Source organism: Chiloscyllium plagiosum, unplaced genomic scaffold (assembly GCF_037043375.1).
Source record: "Chiloscyllium plagiosum isolate Xiang-an unplaced genomic scaffold, Cpla_swu_hap1 HiC_scaffold_35, whole genome shotgun sequence".
In the NCBI taxonomy this organism is placed as follows: domain Eukaryota; kingdom Metazoa; phylum Chordata; class Chondrichthyes; order Orectolobiformes; family Hemiscylliidae; genus Chiloscyllium; species Chiloscyllium plagiosum.
Window position 1 is genome coordinate 30556347 of NW_028270173.1, and position 24105 is coordinate 30580451.

Consider the following 24105-nt stretch of genomic DNA (forward strand, 5'->3'; position numbering starts at 1 on the left):
AAGCCGACCAGATATCCTAAATTAATCTTGTCCCATTTGCCAGCACTTGGCCCATATCCCTCCAAACCCTTCCTATTCATATACCCATCCAGATGCCTTTTAAATGTTGCAATTGTACCAGCCTCCACCACTTCCTCTGGCAGCTCATTCCATACACGCACCACCCTCTGGGTGAAAACGTTGCCCCTTAGGTCTCTTTTGTATCTTTCCCCTCTCACCTATGCCCTCTAGTTCTGGACTTCCCGACCCCAGGGAAAAGACTTTGTCTCTTTACCCTATCCATGCCCCACATGATTTTATAAACCTCTATAAGGTCACTCCTCAGCCTCCGACGCTCCAGGGAAAACAGCCCCAGCCTGTTCAGCCTCTCCCTGTAGCTCAAATCCTCCAACCCTGGCAACATCCTTGTAAATTTTTTCTGAACCTTTTCAAGTTTCACAATATCTTTCCGATAGGAAGGAGACCAGAACTGCACACAATATTCCAAAGATGGCCTAACCAATGTCCTCCCAACATGGCCTCCCAACTCTTGTACTTATGGTCTGACCAATAAAGGCAAGAGTACCGAACACCTTCTTCACTATCACGGAGGAGAGGGGAGCTTTTTGGGGCCTGGGCATTAAGGAGAAAATGGGTCTACACGATTAGGCCCGACTGCTCCCTCCAGGAGTCAGTACTGAATGGGTCTCCCTCAGCACAATCTTAGGCAAGCTCATCCGTGGCTTCAGTAGGCGCCAAATCATAATGATGGTTGCCGTGGAGCCAGAGGGATTGTGGGATGGTCAGTTTGCATGTTGCTGTGATCTGAAAGGATCTGACCTGGAAGATGGGAGCAGATTCAATGGGAACTTTCGAAAGGGGTTTGGGGAACTCACTGGCATAGAGGGAGAGACAGGGGTGGGAGAGAGAGAGAGAGAGAGAGAGAGAGCCGGGCCAGTGGGAGAGGAACAGGAAGGAGTGGGACTCACTGGGAAGTCTTTTGAAAGAGGCCAGCATTAGGCCGAAGGGCCGAGCGTATGCGATTCTGTGAAGTCTCGCCCCCGGAACAACCCCGAGGTAAACGCAGTGAGCTATTCCTTTCAGCTCGGTTCCAGCCCATCGTCAGCGAGGACAGGGTCTACTTCCTCATCGAGGATGAGAAGAGCTGGACCAAGGCCTGGAACCACTGCCGGAGCCAGTACACCAACCTGGTGAGCGTGAGGAACGCCGAGGATGCCAGGTTCATCGCCTCGCTGCCTCACGAGCCCCAGTGGATCGGGCTGTACAACGACGGGCTGTCCGGATGGATGTGGTCCAACGGAGACAAGATCGGCTACACCAAGTGGGCGCTCTGGCACCCCTACAGCTTCAACAGCACCCTGCCCATGTGCGGCGCCATGCTGGACGGTGAATGGCACGAAGCCGACTGCGATTTCCCATTTGCCTTCATCTGCTACAAAGGTAACCACATACACTCTGTCTGCAGTGCGACTTCGGCTCCCTACAGTGTGGAAACAGGCCCTTCTGCCCATCACCCAGCCTCCGAAGAGTAACCCACCCAGACCCATTCCCTTATTTCCTTTACATTGTTCCCTGACTCAGGCACCTAACATTACAGGCAGTTTAGCGCAGCCAATCCACCTTAACCTGTGCACCTTTGGATTGTGGGAGGAAACCCACGCAGACGGGGGGAGAACGTACAAACTCCACACATTCAGTCGCCCGAGGCGGGAATCGAACCCGGGTCCCTGGCGCCGTGAGGCAGCAGTGCTAACCACTGAGCCACTGTCCCTCCCTGAGGTTCAAGGAGGCAGCTCACCACCACCTTCTCAAGGGGCCACTTGGGTGGGAGGATGACAGGTGCTGATCAAACCATCGGTGCCCACAGGTCAAACTAACCAAAAGGAGGCTTACGTGGAACGTGAACCCTGGCACAGGCCTGTTGGCATGACTGTCCGTTCCTGTGCGTTGTGTGTCAACCTACGTGATTTGCGCACTCCAGAATTAGCTTCTGAATTTAGAATCGCTACAGTGTGGAAACAGGCCCTTCGGCCCTCCGAAGGGTAACCCACCCAGACCCATTCCCCTACCCTATATTTACCCCTGACTAATGCACCTAACTTACACATCCCTGAACACCACGGGGAAATTTAGCACATGCCAATCCACCCTGACCTACACATCTTCGGACTGTGGGGAGGAAACCGGAGCAAACCCACGCAGACACGAGGGGAACGTGCAAACTCCACACAGACAGTTGCCCCGAGGCTGGCATCGAACCCGGGCCCCTGGCGCCGTGAGGCCGCAGCGCGAGCCCACCGAGCCTGAAGTTGAGCCGCGGGGAATTTCGACAGCCCCGGGAGAGAGGGGGGGGGGGCTCACCGCATTTTCTCTCTGCTCCCGCAGACCTGAAAGCACAGTCGGAAGCCAGGCCCGGAAAAGTGAGACATCCCTCGAAACTGAGACAGCCCGGCGGCGGTGAAGTGCTGTCCGTGCCCAAGAAGGTGGCCGACAATGGCGCCGCCGTTAATGTAGGTAGGAACAACCTGGAGCGCTCGGCGGATCTCGCTGCTCGCGGGGAGTGGGGGCGAGACTGGGGGGGGGAGGCGGTCGCTATGGATGGAGCCGTGGGAGGGACGGCTGGGGGTGATGGGCTTGCGTGCGGAGTGAACGTCCGGAGAAATTGGTGGACGTGGCCACAGTTACAGCATTTGTAACATTTGGATAGGTGCCGTGAATAGGAAAGGGATATGGGCCAAGAGCAGGCGGGCGGGATGAGTTTAGTTTGGGATAATGGACTGGGTGGACCGAAGGGTCTGTGTCCGTGCTGTACGGCTCTCCGCGTCTACGACTCAATGGCTACGGCCCCGATTGCATCCCCAAGTCCACACTCTCACCTATTCCCCTCCCAACCCTCGGAATTGCATTCGCGCCATTGCTGAGGGCACCTGATTTCCACCTCTGCGGTATCGCCCCCCTCACTGAGCTCGTCTGCTGGTGAAACCCTCATTCTCCAGCTCGACGGGCTAATCCATTGGACTATTTCACCTCCGTCAAGTCCAACTCAACCAAAATCCGGCTGCGCGCCTCCTAATCCATGACCGATCCCTGTTTCCTCATTACTCCCCGGTGCTCAGTCACTATCCTGAGGTCTGCTTCTCAAAATTCTCATTCTCATTGCCCGGTCTGTGCCTGACCCGGTCACTGATTTCCTAAACCTCCGCACCTTCCCACCTTAAAAAAAAGTCCCTTAAAACCCAACCTCTCTGACTGAGACGCTGGCTTTCTGCCGCCAGACCATCCATGCCGAATTTGGCTATGCAATGCTCCTACAAAGTGCCCTGAATTGTTTTACCAAAGGAGCTCAATAAATGTCGTTTCGGATTGTCAGTCAGGCTTGCTGGATGCTGTCCACGTTAGTTTAATAATAAAGAAAAATCTAGAATCCCTACGGTGTGGAAACAGACCCTTCAGCCCACAGTGACTCTCCAAAGAGTATCCCACCCAAACCCATTCCCCTACATTTGCCCCAGACTAATGCACCTAACCTACACATCCCTGAACACTGTGCAATTTACCATGGCCCCAACCTGTGCATCTTTGAACTGTGGGAGGAAACCCACACAGACACGGGGAGAATGTGCAAACTCCACACAGGCAGTCGCCCGAGGCTGGAATCGAACCTGGGTCCCTATCAATGTGAGGCAGCAGGGCTAACCACTGAGCCACCGTGCCGCCCCAACTTAAGAACCCAATGATGACCATGAATCCATTGTCAGGAAAAGCCCATCTGGTTCACCAATGTGCTTCAGGGAAAGAAACTGCCATCCTTACCTGGTCTGGCCTACATGTGACTCCAGACCCAGAGCCGTGGGGTTGACTCTTGACTGGAATTAGGAATGGGCAGTAAATCCTAGCCTGACCAGCGATGTCTATGTCCCATGAATGAATTTTTAAAAAAAGTACTGGCTATATAAATGCTGTAGCTAAAAGCAAGGTTCAGAGGTCAGGAATCCTGCATTTCCTGACTCCCCAAAGCCTGTTCACCATCTACAGGGCACAAGTCATAGAATCATAGAATCTCTCTGGAAACAGGCCATTAGGCCTGACAAGTCCACACTGACCCTCCAAAGAGTATCCCACCCAGACCCATTCCCTTATCCTATTACTCTACATTTACCCCTAGCTAACCTACACCTCCCTGAACACTAAGGGGCAATTTAGCATGGCCAATTCACCCTAACCCGCACATGTTTGGAGTCAGCAGTGTGATGGAATACTCCCCACTAGCCTGGATGGGGGCAGCTCCAACAACACTCAAGAAGCCCGACACCATCCAGGACAAAGCAGAGCCCCCCGCCCCCACCCCCCAACTTGATTGGCACCACATCCACAAGCATCCACTCCCTCCACCACCGACACTCAGATGCACTGGAGCAATTCACCAAAACTGCTGAGACAGCACCTTCCAAACCCAGCATCACTGGAAGGACAAGGGCAGTGGATACATGGGAACAAGACCCCCCCATGCAAATTCCCCTCCAAGCCACTCACCGACCCAACGTGGAAATATATCGGCCGTTGATCCTGGGATTCCCTCCCTAACGTCATGTTGACATGGACTGCAGTGGTTCAAGAAGGAAGCTCACCACCACTTTCTCAAGGGCAGCTGAGGGATGGGCAATAAATGCTGGCCAAATCCCATCAACGAATCCCAGCGTGACACCTTTGCCGCCACACGTTCATTAGGACCGCCAGATTCTCTGTACCATAGCCTTCTGCGGCACCCTTGCCTTTACATTAATGCAACAAGATGAGCAGCCATCTTCCTCTGTTGTTCATCTCAGGTGGGACGGACGAGAGGGAAGTGGGGGGAGGCGTGTGCGTTGGGAAGGCCTACTGTCGGAGGATGGTGGTGGTGGGGGGGGGGGGGGGGGGGGGGGAGGGAGAGTATACTGAAGCAAATGGAAACCACAGTCTTGTGTGACTCCCATTCCCCAACAGGAGCCAGCTCCAACAGGATATACCACAAGATCCACCTGGAGAAGACCTGGTCAGATGCCCGAGACTACTGCATGCTCCATCACACAGGGCTGCTGAGCATTCGCAACAAACAGGAGAACACGGTCGTCAGCAGGCTCTACGAGGAGATCAAGCTGGGCTGGTGCGGCCTGTACAACGACCAGAGGACCAACAGCGGCTGGAAGTGGGCAAACGACGACCCGGTTGGCTACACCAACTGGAAGCCGGGGAACCCTTACCGCTACAACATCATGGCCCCCGTCTGCGTCTACATCCAGGAGGGCAGGTGGAGTGACGCCCCCTGTCGCTTCCTGTTCCCCTTTGTGTGCTACACGGGTAAGGGGCGCCCGCAGATGTCGGCGGAAGGCCATTTGGCCCGTCATTGCCCACGTCAGCCCTAGAGTCGTACGGCACAAAAAACTGATCGGTCCAACTTGTCCATGCCGACCACATATCGCAAACTAAACTCCTCCCGTATGCCCATAATTCCTCTACGTCTATGTACCTGTCCAAGTGTCTTTTAAATGTCATAAATGTACACTGCTCAAAGCCATTTGGATATGGCCGCTTGCAGGGAAATGGTGTTAGAGTGGATGAACGTTTTGGTTGGCATGGACCAGTCTGGGCCGAAGGACCTGTCTCCGTGCTGTAGGACTCTGACTCTAAGTCCCCAATTTACCTCGTCTTTTGGAACCAGAAAAGACCGATCAAGTTCCAGTACTTAACAAGAACCACTGTTTATTACAAACAACTACATTCTAGTCACGAGTGGAATCATAGATTCCCTCCTGTATGGAAGCAGGCCATTCGGCCCGTCGAATCCACACCCACCCTCAAAAGGGAGATCCTACTCAATCCCTGTAACCCTCCATTTCTCATGACCAATCCACCCCCTGCAGAAGGAAATCCACACAGACACAGGGAGGATGTGCAAACTCCACACAAACAGTCGCCCGAGGCTGGAATCAAACCCGGGTCACTTGCGCTGTGAGGCAGCTATGCTAACCACTGAGCCACCGTGCTACGTGAAACAGCTATGAATTGTCAAGCATATGGCAGTACATGTTAAAGCTTTAATGACCTTTTAAAACCTCCTGCACCCGCCGGTTGGCCGCAACGTCGACAGAAGGCCATTTGGCCCCCGTCATTGCCCATGCCAGCCCTCAAGTCATACAACACGGAAAACTGATTTGGTCCAACTTGTCCTCACTGACCACACGTCCCAAATCAAATACTTGCAAACCCATATGCAGGTTTTACAAATACATATACATAAGAGCATGTATATAAAATACACATACCCACATGCACATGTACACATACACACACACACGTGTAAACACAGGGAAACTAAAGACATCAGTTTTATGAGTAGATGGGGGAAAAAAAATCAGTCTATAGGGTCCGTTGAGAAGTTCCTTTACTCGCCAAGACCTTCTAATCTTCAATCTCCTTTCCTCAGGTTCTTTCACTTCTTTGTAGAAGGCACCGGGCAATTGGTACATTAACTACAAAGTCTGTTGATTACTGGTTAAAGACAACCATTGGGGGGGAAAAATATGGAGCTTGCTTCAGGCTTCAGACATTTGTAATGCAGAGAGAGAGAGAGAGAGAGAGAGCACCTGCTTTTACAGCACTCTGAAGGGTTAACTGTCCAGGAAATGAATCAGAGAGTTGTTGCCAGGCTGGTGACCTTTGAATACACAGCTGGTCACAATCACACAAACCAATCAACTACCTGTTGCCGGCCAAATCATATTTTGGACACATCCCCTTGTGTTGAGCTGATGACAAACATTTACCCCTCCCCCCTATTGCTTGAACAAAGCAGCTGTGCAAACACCACACACAATGAGCTTTGTTCACACAAATGCAGCAATTCCTTCTCTCACCCTTTGGTTTTGAAATAACCTTTTGATTTTGTTTTTTTGCATTTCAAGTCCACAGTCAAGAGTGCAGGGCGGTAAAGGACTGACACCAAACGGTGGTCTATAATTTGGGAGCGGGTCCTTGGAGGACAACAAACAGAGAGACAGACGAAGGGCAAATATTTAGTTTTCCATGCAAGCAGCACTTTGAATAAAAATCTCCTCTGTGTCCTCAGAGATTTTTGAAGACCCCTCAGAGATAGTCACCGAGAAACCGGTTGTCATTGGTGGTAACTGGAAACAGCCACACAAGGGCTCGGAAAAGGACTCGGCCGCAGGTAGGTCCGTCCGAAAGGGCACCTCTTCCAGCCCACATGGTGGGGACCTGGTACGCATCCCCCCCCTTCAGTCGAGCGTTGGAGTCGGACTAAGGCAGGCTGTCTTTCTGACCTCTGTCCTCAGACGGCGCCCAGGACCTGCACCAGCCCAAGCGGAACTACATCCTCGTCAACAAAGAGAAGACGTGGAACGAGGCGCAGGAGTATTGTCGGGCCCAGCACATGGACCTGGTCAGCGTGCAGCACATGACGGAGAACAGCAAAGTGGCCAAGCTGCTGAAGGTAGACCTGGCTGCGTGGATCGGTCTGTTCAACCAACACCAGTCTGAGTACGGCTGGATGTGGACCAACGGGGAGCCTGCCACCTTCTTCCATTGGGACCCCTTCTACCCCATGGAGTTCACCACCATGGCCGTCTGCGTTATCTTAGTCAACGAACACTGGAAGGACGTGCCCTGCGATTACAAGTTCGCTTTCATCTGTTACACCGGTAAGCTGCGGGCATGGCTGCTGCTGGGCGCGAGGTCGTAAAGGAGATGGGAGCAAGTGAGGGTGGGAGAGGTCAGAGTTGAAAAGCGTGGGGGTTGGGCGCTGGAAAAGCACAGCAGGCCAGGCAGCATCCGAGGAGCAGGAGAGTCGATCTTCATCAGCCCTTCATCAGGAATGTGTGGGGGAAGGGGGCTGAGACATAAATAGCAGAGGGGAAGGTGGTGTTGGAGCTGGGGGGGGGGGGGGTGGAGGTAGCTGGGAAGGCAAAAGGTAGATGCAGGCGAGCGGGTTGACGGTGATAGGTCGGTGGGGAAGGTGGAGCGGTTAGGTGGGAAGGAAGATGGACAGGTAGGGCAGTTCAAGAGGACAGTGCCGAGTCAGAGGGTTGGATCTGGGACGAGATGGGGGGACAGGAAAAGAGTCAGAAAGAGATAGGAACAGGAATCGGCCATTCGGCCCCTTAAGCCTGCTTCCGGCGTTCCAGCGGATCATGGCTGATCCGATGCTCCTCGAGTCTGATTCCCTTCCCTTTTCCCGGTCTCCCTCGATTCCCCTCCTGATCTATCTATCTCAGCCTGAAACAGAAGCAAGGGGTCTCCCCCACCACCCACCACCACTCCCCACAACTCACTCTGTGGCGAGAAGTTCCAACGACTCTGATGTGGCACGGTGGCTCAGTGGTTAGCACTGCTGCCTCACGGCACCAGGGACCCAGGTTCAATTCCGGCCTCGGGCGACCCTCTGTGTGGAGTTTGCATGTTCTCCCCTGTGTCTGTGTGGGTTTCCTCCCACAATCCAAAGATGTGCAGGTTAGGGTGGATGGGCCCATGCTACATTTCTCATAATGTGCAGACTAGGTGGGTTAGCCATGGGAGATACAGGGATTGGATGGGATGCTGTTCAGAGGGTCAGTATGGACTGAATGGCCTGCTCCCACACTGCAGGGGTTTTACGATGACAAGAAGAAATTCCTGCTCATCCCAGTCTTAAATTGGTGCTCCCTTTATTCTGAGTCTCTTTTCCTCGACTCTCCCATGGGGGAAACATTCTCTCAGCATTGACCCTGTCAAAGTCCTTAAAAATCCTGTTTGTTTCACTCCTCTCATCCTCCTGAACTGCAGGGAGTAGAATCCCAACCTGTTTAACATTTGCTCAGTGGTTAGCACTGCTGCCTCACAGCACCAGGGACCCGGGTTCAATTCCAGCCTTGGGCGATCGTCTATGTGGAGTTTGCACATTCTCCCCGTGTCTGTGTGGGTTTCCTCCGGGTGCTCCGGTTTCCTCCCACAGTCCAAAGATGTGCAGACTATGGTGGATTGGCCGCGCTAAATTGCCCTGTAGTGTTAGGTGCATTAGTCAGAGGGAAATGGGTCTGGGTGGGTTACTCTTCGGAGGGTCGGTGTGGACTGGTTGGGCTGAAGGGCCTGTTTCCACACCGTAGGGAATCTGAGTCTAAATCAAACATCCTCCGAACCAGGGAATCATCCTAGTGAATCTTCTCTAACCTGCCTCCAGTGAAATAATATCCTTTCCTTAAATAAAGGGACCAAACCTGCTCACAGTGCTCCAGATGTGGTCTCACCAGCACCTTGTACAATTGCAGTTAAGACTTCCCTCCTCTCATACTCCAACCTTCTTGAAACAAAGGCCAATATTGTTGAGTGATGGAGGCGAACAGTGTGGAAACAGGCCCTTTGGCCCAACTTGTCCATTCGCCCAGTTTTCACAATTAAACTAGCCCCATTTGCCTGCATTTGGCCCACATCCCTCCATCCCTATCTTACAATGTTTCTAAGTGACCAATTTGTACCTGCCTCCACCACTATCTCTGGCAGCCAGACCCTCATCACCCTCTGTGTGAAAAGAATTCCCCCTCTGGACCCTTTTGTATCTCTCTCCTCTCATCTTAAACCTATGCCCTGTAACTCTCATACCAAGGGGAAGGAAACCTTGGCTACCTACCTTATCTATGCCCCGTCATGGCTTTATAAACCTCTATAAGTTCACTCTTCAGTCTCCTGTGCTCCAGGGAAAAAAGTCCCAGTCTATCCGACCTCTCCTGATAACACGAACCTTCCAAACCAGGTAGCATCCTAGTAAATCTCTTCTGCTGCTTTCGAGTTTAATAATATCCTTTCTAGAATTGAACACAGTACTCCAAGTGTGGCCTCACCAACGTCTTGTACAACTGCAGTAAGGTGTCCCAACTCCTGTGCTCAATGTTCTGACCAATGAAAGCAAGCATGCTGAAAGCCTTCTTCACCGTCCTGTCCACCCGGGACTCCACTTTCAAGGAGCTATGAGCCTGTACCCCTAGATCTCTTTGTTCTAGAACACTTCCCAGGGCCCATTGACTGTTTGCGTCCTGCCCTGGTTTGACCCACCAATGTTTCATCAGAATTAAACTCCAGCCGCCATCCCTCAGCCTACTTGTCCAGTTGGGCAAAAGTGAGGACTGCAGCTGCTGGAGACCAGAGTTTAGATCAGAGTGGTGCTGGAAAAGCACAGCAGGTCAGGCAGCATCCGAGGAGCAGGAAAATCTTTCGGGCAAAAGCCCTTCATCAGGAATAGAGGGCAGGAAAATCGACGTTTCGGGCGAAAGCCCTGATGAAGGGCTTTTGCCCGAAACGTCGATTTTCCTGCTCCTCGGATGCTGCCTGACCTGCTGTGCTTTTCCAGCACCACTCTGATGTAAACACTACTTGTCCAGTTGAACAAGATCTCTCTGTATTCCCAAATGACCTTGTCCACTATACCACTGAGCTTGATGTGATCCTCAAACCTACTAACCCTACCTCCTAAATTCTCATCCAAAGCGTTTATATAAATGATGAATAGCAATGAATGGACCCAGCGCTGATCTCTGTGGCACACTGCTGGTCACCTGCCTGCAGTTTGTAACGCAGCCCACTACCACCACCCTCTGTCTCCTACCTTCAAGCCAATTTTACGTCTAATTGGGCTAGCCCTCCCTGGATTCTGTGAGACTTAACCTTGCTCAACAATCTGTCGCCTTCCTGATGGTCCGCGCGCTAACTTCCTGTGTCTCGTTCACAAGTCCCTTTGTGTTACAGCTCTCTGCAGAGTTCTCGGCATAAATAGTGTTCCGTTCTTTGGTTCTCCCTTCGAAGGTGCACTTCACATTTTCCCACATTAAAAACTTCACTGGCAACATCCTGCTCGGTGAAACGTTTCTCTCTGCCAGACCTGCACTTCTCCAGCACTGCCTCTTCTTATCAATGCGGACCTTCTTGTCATTTTTCTTTCCCCTTGAATGAGTATGTCCTGATTCTGCATGAATCTATATACTAAGAAGCCTTTATTGCCCATTGTATCCTACCTATTTTTTGTTAAATTCATCTATATTTCTAACCAGCCTTTGTCACAACATGCTTCAGCTTGAAACATGGGTTGCAAATTTATCCTGTGGTTCTTCAGCTATAACATGGAAGGGAATTGCCTCCCCTTTCCTAGTGAGTCCTCATCAAATGGGAAACCTCCAGTCGGCCCCATCCCCTCACTCCCTTTTGCCCTTGTTGGTGTCTTTAACATAGTATTGGTTAGCGTGTTACAGAGGACTATAAACCGAGTCAAGGCTATAAAGCTGGCTCCAGATCGGGGGAGGTGGTGGCCCAGTGGTATTAATGCTGCATTGTTAGCACCCGGGAATGCTCTGAGGACACAGGTTCAAGTCCCACCATGGCAGATGGTTGAATTTGGATACAACAAAACCGAAGTAAGAGTCTAATGCTGACCACAAATGTCGGGGGGAAGAATCCAGCTGGTTCACTAACATCTTTAGGGAAGGAACTTACATGTGACTCTAGACCCACAGCAACATGGTTGACCTGATGATTCCTACCTCATACAAACCAACCACACCCCCTTCCCCAAAGTCTGTGGCTGGCCAGTTTCCTGGGGTCGTCAAATTCAAAGAGGAGAAAGTGAGGACTGCAGATGCTGGAGATCAGAGCTGAAAATGTGTTGCTGGAAAAGCGCAGCAGGTACAGGCAGCATCCAAGGAGCAGGAGAATCGATGTTTCGGGCATGAGCCCTTCTTCAGGAATGCCCGAAACGTCGATTCTCCTGCTCCTTGGATGCTGCCTGACCTGCTGCGCTTTTCCAGCAACACGTTTTCAGCTCTTCAAATTCGAAGCTATGGGTGTACCAACAGCAGACAGAAGGAGCCAATGGCACCCCCTTGCCCCTCCCCCTCAAGGAACTGGCCGTCATCCCTTGGAAGAATTCAAAGAGAGCACTGAAGAAGGTTATCTAAGATTGCAAACAGATCTTGGTCAACTGGGTCAATGGGCTGGGCTGAGGAGTGGCAGGTGGCGTTTAATTTGAATAAATGCGAGGTACTGCATTTTAGTAAAACAAACACAGACAAGACTTAGAGTCATAGTCATAGAGTCATAGAGATGTACGTCATGGAAACAGACCCTTCGGTCCAACCCGTCCATGCCGACCAGATATCCCAACCCAATCTAGTCCCACCTGCCAGCACCCGGCCCAAACCTGTCCTATTCATATACCCATCCAGATGCCTTTTAAATGTTGCAATTGTACCAGCCTCCACCACTTCCTCTGGCAGCTCATCCCATACACGCACCACCAGAGAAAAGACTTTATCTATTTATCCTATCCATGGCCCTCATAATTTTTAAACCTCTATAAGGTCACCCCTCAGCCTCCGATGCTCCAGGGAAAACAGCCCCAGCCTGTTCAGCCTCTCCCTATAGCTCAAATCCTCCAACCCTGGCAACATCCTTGTAAATCTTTTCTGAACCCTCTCAAGTTTCACAACATCTTTTCGATAGGAAGGAGACCAGAATTTCACGCAATATTCCAACAGCGGCCTAACCAATGTCCTGTACAGCCACAACATGACCTCCCAACTCCTGTACTTAATACTCTGACCAATAAAGGAAAACATACCAAACACCTTCTTCACTATCCTAACTACCTGCGATTCCACTTTCAAGGAGCTATGAACCTGCACTCCAAGGTCTCTTTGTTCAGCAACACTCCCTCCTAGGACCTTAACATTAAGTGTATAAGCCCTGCTAAGATTTGCTTTCCCAAAACGCAGCACCTCACACTTATCTAAATTAAACTCCATCTGCCACGTCTCAGCCCATTGGCCCATCTCGTCCAGATCCTGATGTAATCTGAAGTAACCTTCTTCGCTGTCCACTACACCTCCAATTTTGGTGTCATCTGCAAACTTACTAACTGTACCTCTTATGCTCGCATCCAAGTCATTTATATGAATGATGAAAAGTAGAGGACCCAGCACCGATCCTTGTGACACTCCACTGATCACAGGTTTCCAGTCGGAAAAACAATCCTCCACCATCACCCACTGGTTTCTGACTTTGAGCCAGTTCTATAGCCAAGTGGCTAGTTCTCCCTGTATTCCATGAGATCTAACCTTGCTAACCAGTCTCCCATGGGGAACCTTGTTGAACCTCTTACTGAAGTCCATATAGATTACATCTACTGCTCTGCCCTCAACAAACCTCCTTGTTACTGAGACATGATTTCCCATGCACAAAGCCATGTTGACTATCCCGAATCAGTCCTTGCCTTTCCAAATACACGTACATCCTGCCCCTAAGGATTCCCTCCAACAACTTGCCCACCACCGAGGTCAGGCTCACTGGTCTATAGTTCCCTGGCTTGTCCTTACCACCTTTTGTAAACAGTGGCACCGGTTTAGCCAACCTCCAGTCTTCCGGCACCTCTTCTGAGAGCTATCGATGATACAGATATCTCAGCAAGAGGCCCAGCAATCACCTCCGTAGCTTTCCACAGAATTCTGGGTACACCTGATCAGGTCTTGGGGATTTATCCACTTTTCAACACATCCAGCACTTCCTCCTCTGTAATATGGACATATTTCAATGTCATCATCTATTTCCTTACATTCTATATCTTCCATGTTCTTTTCCACAATAAATACTGATGTGAAATACTTGTTTAATAGCTCCCCCATCTCCTGCAGCTCCACACAAAGGCTGCCTTGCTGATCTTTGAGGGGCCTTATTCTCTCCCTAGTTACACTTTTGTCCTTAATGTATTTGTAAAAACCCTTTGGATTCTCCTTAATTCTATTTGCCAAAGCTATCTCATGTCCCCTTTTTGCCCTCCTGATTTTCCTCTTATGTACTCCTACTGCTTTTATACTCTTCTAAAGATTCACTCGATCTATCCTGTCTATATCTGACATTTGCTTATCTTTTTTTTAATCAAACCGTCAATTTCTTTAGCCATCCAGCATTCCCTACACCTACCAGCCTTTCCTTTGATCCTAACAGGAATATACTGTCTCTCTGGACTCTCATTATTTCATTTATGAAGGTTTCCCATTTTCCAGCCATCCCTTTACCTGCCCCCAATCAGCTTTTGAAAGATCTTGCCTAATCGTGTCAAAATTGGCCTTTCACCAAATTAGAACTTTAACTTTTAGATCTGGTCTATCTTTTTCCAGCACTATTTTAAAACAAATAGAATTATGGTTGCTCTTTCTTTTAAAAGTGCTGTTGTTTTGACTTTGTTTTCTCCAAAGTTCCAAAACAATGCAACAGCATAAAAAATAGTAATTGCTGCTCCTGGAATTCGAGGAAATCACCTCCAACACCTAAAATACCTCAAAAAAAGGAGCAGCCTGTTCCAGCCAGAAATTTTTCCTGTCTTCCATTTATACAATTACAGATTGGGCCTTGGCCAGTGCCATAAAACAGAGAGAGCTGAAGAGGTTCAGGTGTATAAGTCTTTGAAGTTTGCATCGCATGTAGAGAAGGTGGTTAAGAAGGTGTTTAGCACACTTGCCTTCATTACTCAGACCCTTTGAGTACAAGAGTTGGGATGTTATGTTGAGGTTGTACTGGATTTTGCTGAGGTCTCTTCAGGAGTACTGTGTCCAGTTCTGGTCGCCCTGTTATAGGAAGGATCTCATTAAGCTGGAGGGGGTTCAGAAGAGATTTACCAGGGTCTCACTGGGAATGGAGGGTTTGAGTTATGTGGAGGCTGGGTAAACTGCGACTTTTTTCACTGGAGCATGGGAGGTTGAGAGGTGACCTTGTAGTGGTTTATGAAATCTTGGATAAGGTGTCTTTTCCCTAAGGTGGGGGATTTCAAGACTAGGGAGGCATATTTTAAGGTGAGAGGGGAAAGACTTAAAAAAGACATGAGAGGCAATTTTTCTTTTTACACAGAAAGTGGTTCATGTGTGCAATGAACTTCCAGAGAAAGTGGTGGATGTGAGTACAGTTATTTTTAAAAGACATTGAGTTAAGGACATGAACAGGAAAGATTTGGAGGGATATGGGCCAAGTGCAGGCTGGTGGGGCTAGTTTAGTTTGGGGTTATGGTCGCCACGGGCTGGTTGGGCCGAAGGGTCTGTTTCCGTGCTGTATGACTCTATAATAAAAACTAATTTCTCTCCCCTCATGACAGAGGCGGCATCCAATGGATCTCTCTGTCGGGTCTGGAGTGCCGTAGAAATGCATGTTAGCCTCCCAGGTGGCTTATTTATTTCGTGCTAAAATGAAACAGAGAGAATTGTGGACGCCAGGAGATCTGAAAACAGAAACAGAAATGGCTGGAGAAACTCAGCAGGTCTGAGAGAGAGAGAGAGAGAGAGAGAGAAAGCAGAGGTAGCGTTTGGAGTCCTGGGACCCTTCTCTTTGGCACTGGCAACAGCTGGTGTTTAGAAGAAGGTTTGCTGGACCCGAATAATAGTGACCCTCTGCTTTTAATCTCTTGCCAGACCTGCTCAGGGATTTTCCCAGCCTCTGCGTTTCCGCCCGCGTGCGCGTTCTGCGGGGACGTGTTTGCACTCAGACTTCACCTTTCTGCTCTGATTTCAGAAGATACCCTAGCCAGCACGCCCTCAAGTGGCTGAATGAGCTGAGTCAGCTGGGACCGTCCTCGGAAACCACCCTCCTGCGTTTTGAGAAGAGATCAGCAGCCGGCTCTCCGACCCCAGTGCGCCAACCCGGGCCCTCCTCGGCCACCTCAACTCGCCCTCGACAATTCCGAAGCGGGACTCACGCCGGTGGAGTCGGATTCCCGCGGCTTTTGCAGCTGGGGTTCGTGGTCAAACGATGGGTGAGGTCAACCCTCTGGCAGCATTTCCGCTTTTACGGAGAGTTAGGCTGGAGCAGGAACAGGCCATCTAGTCGGTGCTGGTCTTTTCCCCTCACGGGAACCTCCCCTTCCTCATCGATTGACTGCCCCTCTTCACCCTGGAGAAGGTTGCGACTGCAGACTCGTTCTCATTACGTCCCCGGGTTGCTGTTGGCTGTGGGACTTCCAGCAGCTTACCCCACATCTTTTTAATTCTCTCTCCCTGTCGGGCACTGACCCATCTTCCCCATTGCTGTCTGGTATCATTCGGAGAGTCTCACAGCGCAGAAGTGGCCCTTCGGCCTATTTGGTCTGCGCCAAACCACCTGCACTAGGCCGCCCCATCCCAGCACTTGGCCCGTGGCCTTGAATGTTATGACATGTTTGAGCGCTCGTCCGTGTTGTTTATGAGGGCATCTCAATCTCTCTGCCATTCCCTACGTTCAGCGGGCGGAGAGGGGAGGGGGCGAGGAGTGCTTTTCGATTCTCACCTCAGAGGTAACAGTGACGATCCTGTGGGCCCTGCTTCAAGTCTCTTGCAAGTGAAGCGTTTTCTCTGCATTCCATCCCATTGAACCTCCCCCCCACACCCGTCGATTTTGCTTTGAAGCTGCCCATTAGGACATCCCTCACTCCTCCCTGGGTTGGAGAGTGGAAGCCTGGCCATTCTCTCTTGCCATGGTGTCATCCTTCCAACCCATTTTTTTTTGTCTCCTCTCCAGTGCATTACACTTTGTACTGCGGGGTTTAGAACCAACACCACATAGTGTGTCAGTGATTAGCACCGCTGCCTCACTGCGCCAGGGACCCGGGTTCGATTCCAGCCTCGGGCGACTGTCTGGGTGGTGTTTGCACGTTCTCCCCGCGTCCGCGTGGGTTTCCTTCGGGTGCTCCGGTTTCCTCCCACAGTCAGGTTAGGTTTAGGTGGATTGGCTGTGCTAAATTGCCCATCATGGGTGAGTTAGCTGTGGAGGTTGCAGGGTTACAGGGATAGTGTCGAGGTGGGTTGGCTACTCTTTGGTGGGTCACTGCAGACTCGATGGGCCAAATGGCCTCTTTCCGCATGGTAGGAATTCTACACCAAGGCATTGTTGGATTCCTCTCACACCTGTCTCTGTTGGGAAATTGTGCTGGACGTCCAACAACGATGGACACCTAAGGGTCACCAAAGTGTCCGTTCAGTGCTCCAGGCGGTGATATTTATAAAATCACCAGCCTCACAACTGACCCCACTGCTCATCTGTTCCACGTTGGACACGACCCCCTCTCAAGATGCAGTAACAATGTGGATGGTGTTTATTTTCCATTAGCAGGAGGCTGCCCATTGAGACAAAATAAAGATGCTTTCGGACTAATGCAAATATTTAATGTGGTGTTTGAATTTCAGCGCTGGTGTGATGTGAGGTTCTTCAGCCCTGGTGGATGGTATCGAGTGTTATGTCACTTCAGCTGTATGCAACATGCAGAACACTGACCAGCCCATGTCTACAAATCTCAGGAGTCTAATGGTCAATTGGACAGTACATTTGGGTCATAGAGTCATGAACAATAACTAGAATTATACTCATAATTTAAGATTGTCTGTTGGGTTGTCAGTGTGGCTCACTTATTCTTGCTAGGCGCTACACACATTCATACGCAGTGTCGTGATGTGGAGGCAGGCAGCCAAATCCCCGTTCCTGTAAAAACTGAAGGAACTGCAAATCAGGGTCTGTCGGAGAAATTAGCCCAATATAGCAGAGACCACACAAGCCAGATTGGGTGAAGTTGACAAGCTGTTTAGTACAAGCGATCTGGCTGGAAGGGAAGCTGACTAGGCTGACACTGAACTGACAGTCTGTATAGGGAAATCAAGGGTTCTCTTCCCTAAGCTGAGGGTGAGCTGAGTTTTATAGGAATCTTGTACAATGAGGTTAGTTAAAAAGGGGAAAGATACAATGTATTTGGAAATTAAGTAATCCAGTTACCTGTCCTGGGAGCGAGGTATTCTAGTGCCTCTCTGTCTGACCAGTCCTTTGTATTGCTGTCTCATCAGACTGTCCTCGGGGTTTGGGACAGCTGTGTTGACTGGGACCAGGAAGCTTATTGTTAATGTGTTTTGTGAGGTGTATTCTCTTGTCTGCGAGTGACGATGCTTCTGTCTGGTTTCACTTGTCAGCCTGTTTGGTCAATGCTAAGACATCCTGGGTGTTTCCGCTATAGTTTGGCCAAGTTTGATTTCCCCATGTTCTGTGTGGGCCTACTGCGGGTAGGCAAGGTGGCAGATCTTTTCCCACAGGGACAAAGACAGAAGTTGCTGGAAAAGCTCAGCAGGTCTGGCAGCAGCTGTGGAGAGTTGAAAAGGGTGGTGGCTGGAAAAGCGCAGCAGGTCAGGCAGCATCCGAGAAGCAGGAGACCCGACGTTTTGGATGTAAGCGCCCTTCATCTGGGGCCTGTGCCCGAAACGTCGACTCTCCTTCTCCTCGGGTGCTGCTTGACCTGCTGTGCTTTTCCAGCCACCACCCTTTTAGACTCACTCTCCAACACCATAGTCCTCACTTTCTCTGAGCATCTGTGAAGAGCACTCAGAGTTAAAGTTTCGGATCCCAGACGTTCTGAGGGAAGGGGTCACCAGAGCCAAAAGGTTTACTCTGATTTCTCTTCACAGATGCTACCTGACCTGTTTGGCTTTTCCAGCCATTTCTGTTTGTTTTTCTCCCTATTCCTGTATTAACAACACAGTAAAATTAAAACATTCAACCCCCCTCAAAATTGGCCTCAACGGCTCCTATCCAGACTTCCAGTGCCAGACTTTGTGAACAACTGATCACCAGGTTTATAGCAGAAACAAAATAGATTAGATTCCCTACAGTGTAGAAACAGGCCCTTCGTCCCAACCAGCCCACACCGACCCTCTGAAGAGTAACCCACCCAGACCCATTTCCCTCTGATTAATACACCTAACACTATGGGCAATTTAGCACGGCCAATTCGCATGACCTGCACGTCTTTGGACGGTGGGAGGAAGCTGGAGCACCTGGAGGGAAACCACGCAGACACGGGGAGAATGTGTAAACTCCACACAGACAGTCGCCCGAGACTGGAATCGAACCTGGGACCCTGAGGCAGCAGTGCTGTGAGAAACAAAGCTCACTCACTTCAATAATTTCAGTCCGAGACAAGATCTGAACCAGTAGTGTCATTTATTTCACACTTGCAGTGGGTATAATGTCCAGTGCCTATAAGGCAGAGGACATACACAACCCAAATTCGATTCATACACAATATTTATATAATTTGGTTTCTTTTGTTTTACATTGCTCCTCCCCTGTTTCCATCCTCCACTTCCCTAAGACCGGCCCCATTACCCCTGTTTATCTCTTGCCTTATCCGGTCTTGTCTGTGACAAAATGCTTATTTCTGACCTCACAAGGCCATTTGACCTCATCCCATCCTTTGCTTACTATTATCTACTCCCTCCATCTGTGCTGCCCCCCACAGCATCTTATCACTAAGCCCTTTTAATTGGGGTTTGTTCCTGTGTTTCTGTAAAAGTGGGAAACAGATGTTTATACCTACTGTTTATACAGGCATATCTAATTTAACTGCCGCTCTTCACAGCATCTTATCTAGTGCCTGTATTTCTACCATTGTCTTGGAGTCCCGTTTCTTTCTTGCATACAATTTTAGCTAATACAAAAACAATTATATATTTCCTCCACATCGTTTCCATTCTTGTCGACTCAGCTCTTGGCTAAAACAATTACACACTGTGTGAGTTCATTTACTTTTATATAGTCAATTATAATTGCAGAATTGCAGAAGTAACATTAATTTACCTATATCCCACAGTGCTAACCACTGAGCCACCGTGCCGCCCCAATACTTAACGATTTATTAATAATTCACTCTCTTTAGCAGGGCAAAATCTACCAACAGGCTAATCTAATTAGTGTTGAAAATCCCAATCCTCTTCAATTCTAGCCCTCCTGCTCTCACAAAGATAGACAGACAAAACAGACATATATAAGGGATAATTTAAAAAAAAATCATTCACAGGATGTGGGTGTTGCTGGCTCGGCCTGCATTTATTGCCCATCCCTAATTGCCCAATAAAGTCAACCATATTGTTGTGGGTCTAAAGTCTTCTGTAGGCCTGACCAGGTAAGAATGGCAATTTTTTTTCCTTTCAAGGGCTCTAATGAACCAGATAGTTTTCCAAACAATGGATTCTTAAATTCCCAGATATTTATTGAATTCAAATTCCACCTAGTGCCCCAGCAGGATTTGAATCCAGGTCCCCTAGAATAGTGTCTGATTTAACAGTTCAACGATAATACCACTTTGCCATCGCTTCCCAATCAAAAAGACTAAAATAAATGAGATGTAACTGGTCAGCTCACTTAAGCAGACTCCGTGATCCATAATATCACCGGCACAGGAGACAGGAATTGTATCCTGCTTGGCTTCTGAAGACTCCGATGCATACAAGTAGATTCTAGGAACGTTTGTTTCATACATTTAACTGAGATTCCATTTGCTGACCTTTCAATAAGTGGAGGGCAACCAGGGAGCAGCCTGATTGTGCATTTGCAGACACATTCCTCCTGACCCAAACCCAAAACCTAGTTCAAAATTCGATTTCCCATTGTTAGACTTGTTGTCTCCCAATGAGGTCCCAGTTAACATTCAACATCTGCCGTCTGTTTGAGCAAACTGCATTTCCAGGTCCAAAACGTTTAGGATGCTCTTTAAACAAGAGATGACCTGCAATTAACTCCCAGGATTGCCCTTTCTTTTTTTCCCAACAAGCTGCTGCTCACAGTCCAAAGGTCATTTTCGGGTCTCAGCTCACAGTTCACAGCCACATACCAAAAATGATTTCTAAGAAAATGAAAACTAAACGAGAGGACTAACAGCAGGAACCTCCCCTCTGCAGGGAAAAAAGGACCAAGTCGATCTTCTTTTAATTAAACAAAACTCCAGGGGCCACAATAATTCACTGGTGTGTTCTCTATGGCATCATTTCCACCAAATGGAAGCAACTATCTGGGCACTTTTGATCCTGAAACTGATTCTCAGCTGGTGTACGTCAAACATCTAGTCATTCAATAGACAATAGACAATAGGTGCAGGAGTAGGCCATTCTGCCCTTTGAGCCTGCACCACCATTCAATATGATTATGGCTGATCATCCTCAATCAGTATCCTGTTCCTGCCTTATCTCCATAACCCTTGATTCCATTATCCTTGAGAGCTCTATCCAACTCTTTCTTAAATGAATCCAGAGACTGGGCCTCCACTGCCCTCTGGGCAGAGCATTCCACACAGCCACCACTCTCTGGGTGAAGTAGTTTCTCCTCATCTCTGTCCTAAATGGTCTACCCCGTATTTTTAAGCTGTGTCCTCTGGTTCGGCACTCATCCATCAGCGGAAACATGTTTCCTGCCTCCAGAATATCCAATCCTTTAATAATCTTATATATCTCAATCAGATCCCCTCTCAGTCTTCTAAACTCAAGGGTATACAAGCCCAGTCGCTCCAGTCTTTCAGCGTAACGTAGTCCCGCCATTCCAGGAATTGACCTCGTGAACCTACGCTGCACTCCCTCAATAGCCGGAATGTCTTTCCTCAAATTTGGAGACCAGAACTGCACACAGTACTCCAGGTGTGGTCTCACCAGGGCCCTGTACAGCTGCAGAAGAACCTCTTTGCTTCTATACTTAATCCCTCTTGTTATGAAGGCCAGCATGCTATTAGCCTTCTTCACTACCTGCTGTACCTGCATGCTTACCTTCATTGACTGGTGTACAAGAACACCCAGATCTCTTTGTACTGCCCCTTTACCTAAATTGATTCCATTTAGGTAGTAATCTGCCTTCCTGTTCTTGCCACCAAAGTACCGTACATTTATCCACATTAAACTGCATCTGCCATGCATCTGACCACTCACCTAACCTGTCCAGGTCACCCTGTAATCTCCTAACATCCTCCTCACATTTCACCCTGCCACCCAGCTTAGTATCATCAGCAAATTTGCTAATGTTATTACTCATCCCATCTTCTATATCATTAATATATATTGTAAAAAGCTGCGGTCCCAGCACTGATCCCTGCGGTACCCCACTGGTCACTGTCTGCCATTCCAAAATGGAGCCGTTTATCACTACTCTTTGTTTCCTGTCAGCCAATCCAAGTTAGTACTTTGCCCCCAGTACCATGCGTCCTAATTTTGCTCACTAACCTCCTATGTGGGACTTTATCAAAAGCTTTCTGAAAGTCCAGGTACACTACATCTACTGGATCTCCCTCGTCCATCTTCAGAGTTACATCCTCAAAAAATTCCAGAAGATTAGTCAAGCATAATTTCCCCTTCATAAATCCATGCAGACTCTGACCTATCCTGTTACTACTATCCAGATGTGTCATAATTTCATCCTTTATAATAAACTCCAGCATCTTCCCCACCACTGAGGTCAGACTAACTGGTCTATAATTTCCTGCTTTCTCTCTCCCACCTTTCTTAAAAAGTGGTATAACATTAGCCACCCTCCAATCCGCAGGAACTGATCCCGAATCTATCGAACTCTGGAAAATAATCACCAACGCATCCACGATTTCTCGAGCCACCTCCTTCAGTACCCTGGGATGTAGACCATTAGGCCCTGGGGACTTATCAGCCTTCAGACCTAACAGTCTCTCCAACACCAATTCCTGGCAAATATAAATTCCCTTCAGTTCAGGTCCTTCAGCCACTGTTACCTCAGGGAGATTGCTTGTGTCTTCCCCAGTGAACACAGATCTGAAGTACCAGTTCAATTCTTCTGCCATTTCTTTGTTCCCCTTAATATATTCCACTGTTTCTGTCTTCAAAGGCCCAATTTTAGTTTTCTGTGGATGTGTTTCACTCTGATCGCTGACATTTTCCACACCGCCAACCAATCCTGTAAATATCGTTCAAAAAAGTTGTCAGAAGCAGGCTGAGCTGTACCGAACCTTCCATCACCTTTATAAGGAAATGGGCAGAATGTTGGGAATGGAGTATAATGTGGGAGAATGTGAAGCTGTTCATTCAAAGAACAGGGTGTTATTATTTAAATGGAGAAATATGCAACACAAAGGGACTTAGGGATACTTTTGCACAAAACGCAGATGGCTAACACACAGGGGCAGCAGGAAATCAGGAAGGGCTGATGGAATGTGGGTCCTTATTTGGAGTATAAGGGTAGGGATATCTCACTGCGATGCAATTGAATGGCAATGCCATTTAACGTGCAGAACTGGGCAGTGGGAAATCAGGTGCTGACTGCATCTGGAGCACTGTGAGCAGTTTTGGTCCCTTTATTTGAGGAAAGGATATTACTTCACTGAAGGCAGTTCAGAGAAGATTCACTAGGATGCTTCCCCGGTACGGAGGATTTTTGAGCAAAGGTTAAACAGGTTGGGACTCTACTCACTGAAGTTCAGGAGAGTGAGAGATGATCTCATTGGGACATAGGGGATTCTTTGGTGGTTTGCTGAGAGGATGTTTCCCCTCACGGGAGAGTCGAGGACAAGAGGGCATGGTCTCAGAATAAAGAGGCACCAATTAAAGACTCCAATGAGCAGGAACTCCTTCACTCTGAACATTGAATGTCTTTGGAGCTATGGGGGGGCAGAGTCCTTGTGGATATTTAAGGCTTCAATAGATTGGGCGGCATGGTGGCTCAGTGGTTAGCACTGCTGCCTCACAGCAGCAGGGTCCCAGGTTCAATTCTAGCCTCGGGCGACTGTCGGTGTGGCCGTTTGCACATTCTCCCTGTGTCTGCGTGGGCTTGCTCCGGTTTCCTCCCACAGTCCAAAGCTGTGCAGGTTAGGTGAATTGGCCGTGCTAAATTGCCCGTAGTGTTAGGTGCATTAGTCAGAGGGACGTGGGTCAGTGTGGACTGGCTGGGCCTGTTTCCACACTGTAGGGTATCTAATCAGATAGATTCTTGATTTGTGGGGGGGGGGAGGTGTTGGGAGAAAGAGCAGAAATGTCAGCTCAACCCTGATCAGACTGAATGGTAGTGCGGGCTCAAGGTGTCAAATGACCTACTCTTGTTCCCATTTGTTTTGGTCTTAAAGCACTTAGGCCACATTTGGAGTACTGTGTACACTTCTGGTCACCCTCCTATAGGAAGGATGCTAGTCAGCTGGAAAAGGTGCAAGAAAAGATTTACAAGGATGTTACCGAGCCTGGAGAATTTGAGTTGTCGGGAGAGGCTGTGTGGTCTTCCTTTTCTTTGGAGTGTCAGAGGCTGAGGGATAACCTTATT

At 49.1% G+C, this 24105-nt stretch overlaps 1 protein-coding gene across 1 annotated transcript in view; it reads left to right on the plus strand.

The window, feature by feature from the left end:
• The window catches only part of LOC122541330 (macrophage mannose receptor 1-like), a 93673-nt gene extending 77224 nt beyond the window's left edge, over positions 1–16449 (plus strand). Inside the window, exons 5-10 of the mRNA XM_087979462.1 lie at positions 1084–1440; positions 2386–2514; positions 4984–5337; positions 7106–7207; positions 7332–7697; positions 15571–16449. Of these exons, the coding sequence (XP_087835588.1) occupies positions 1084–1440; positions 2386–2514; positions 4984–5337; positions 7106–7207; positions 7332–7697; positions 15571–15605 (1343 nt within the window). The 3' untranslated portion in view covers positions 15606–16449. The remainder of the gene's footprint in view (positions 1–1083; positions 1441–2385; positions 2515–4983; positions 5338–7105; positions 7208–7331; positions 7698–15570) is intronic.
• The last annotated feature ends 7656 nt before the right edge of the window (positions 16450–24105 follow it).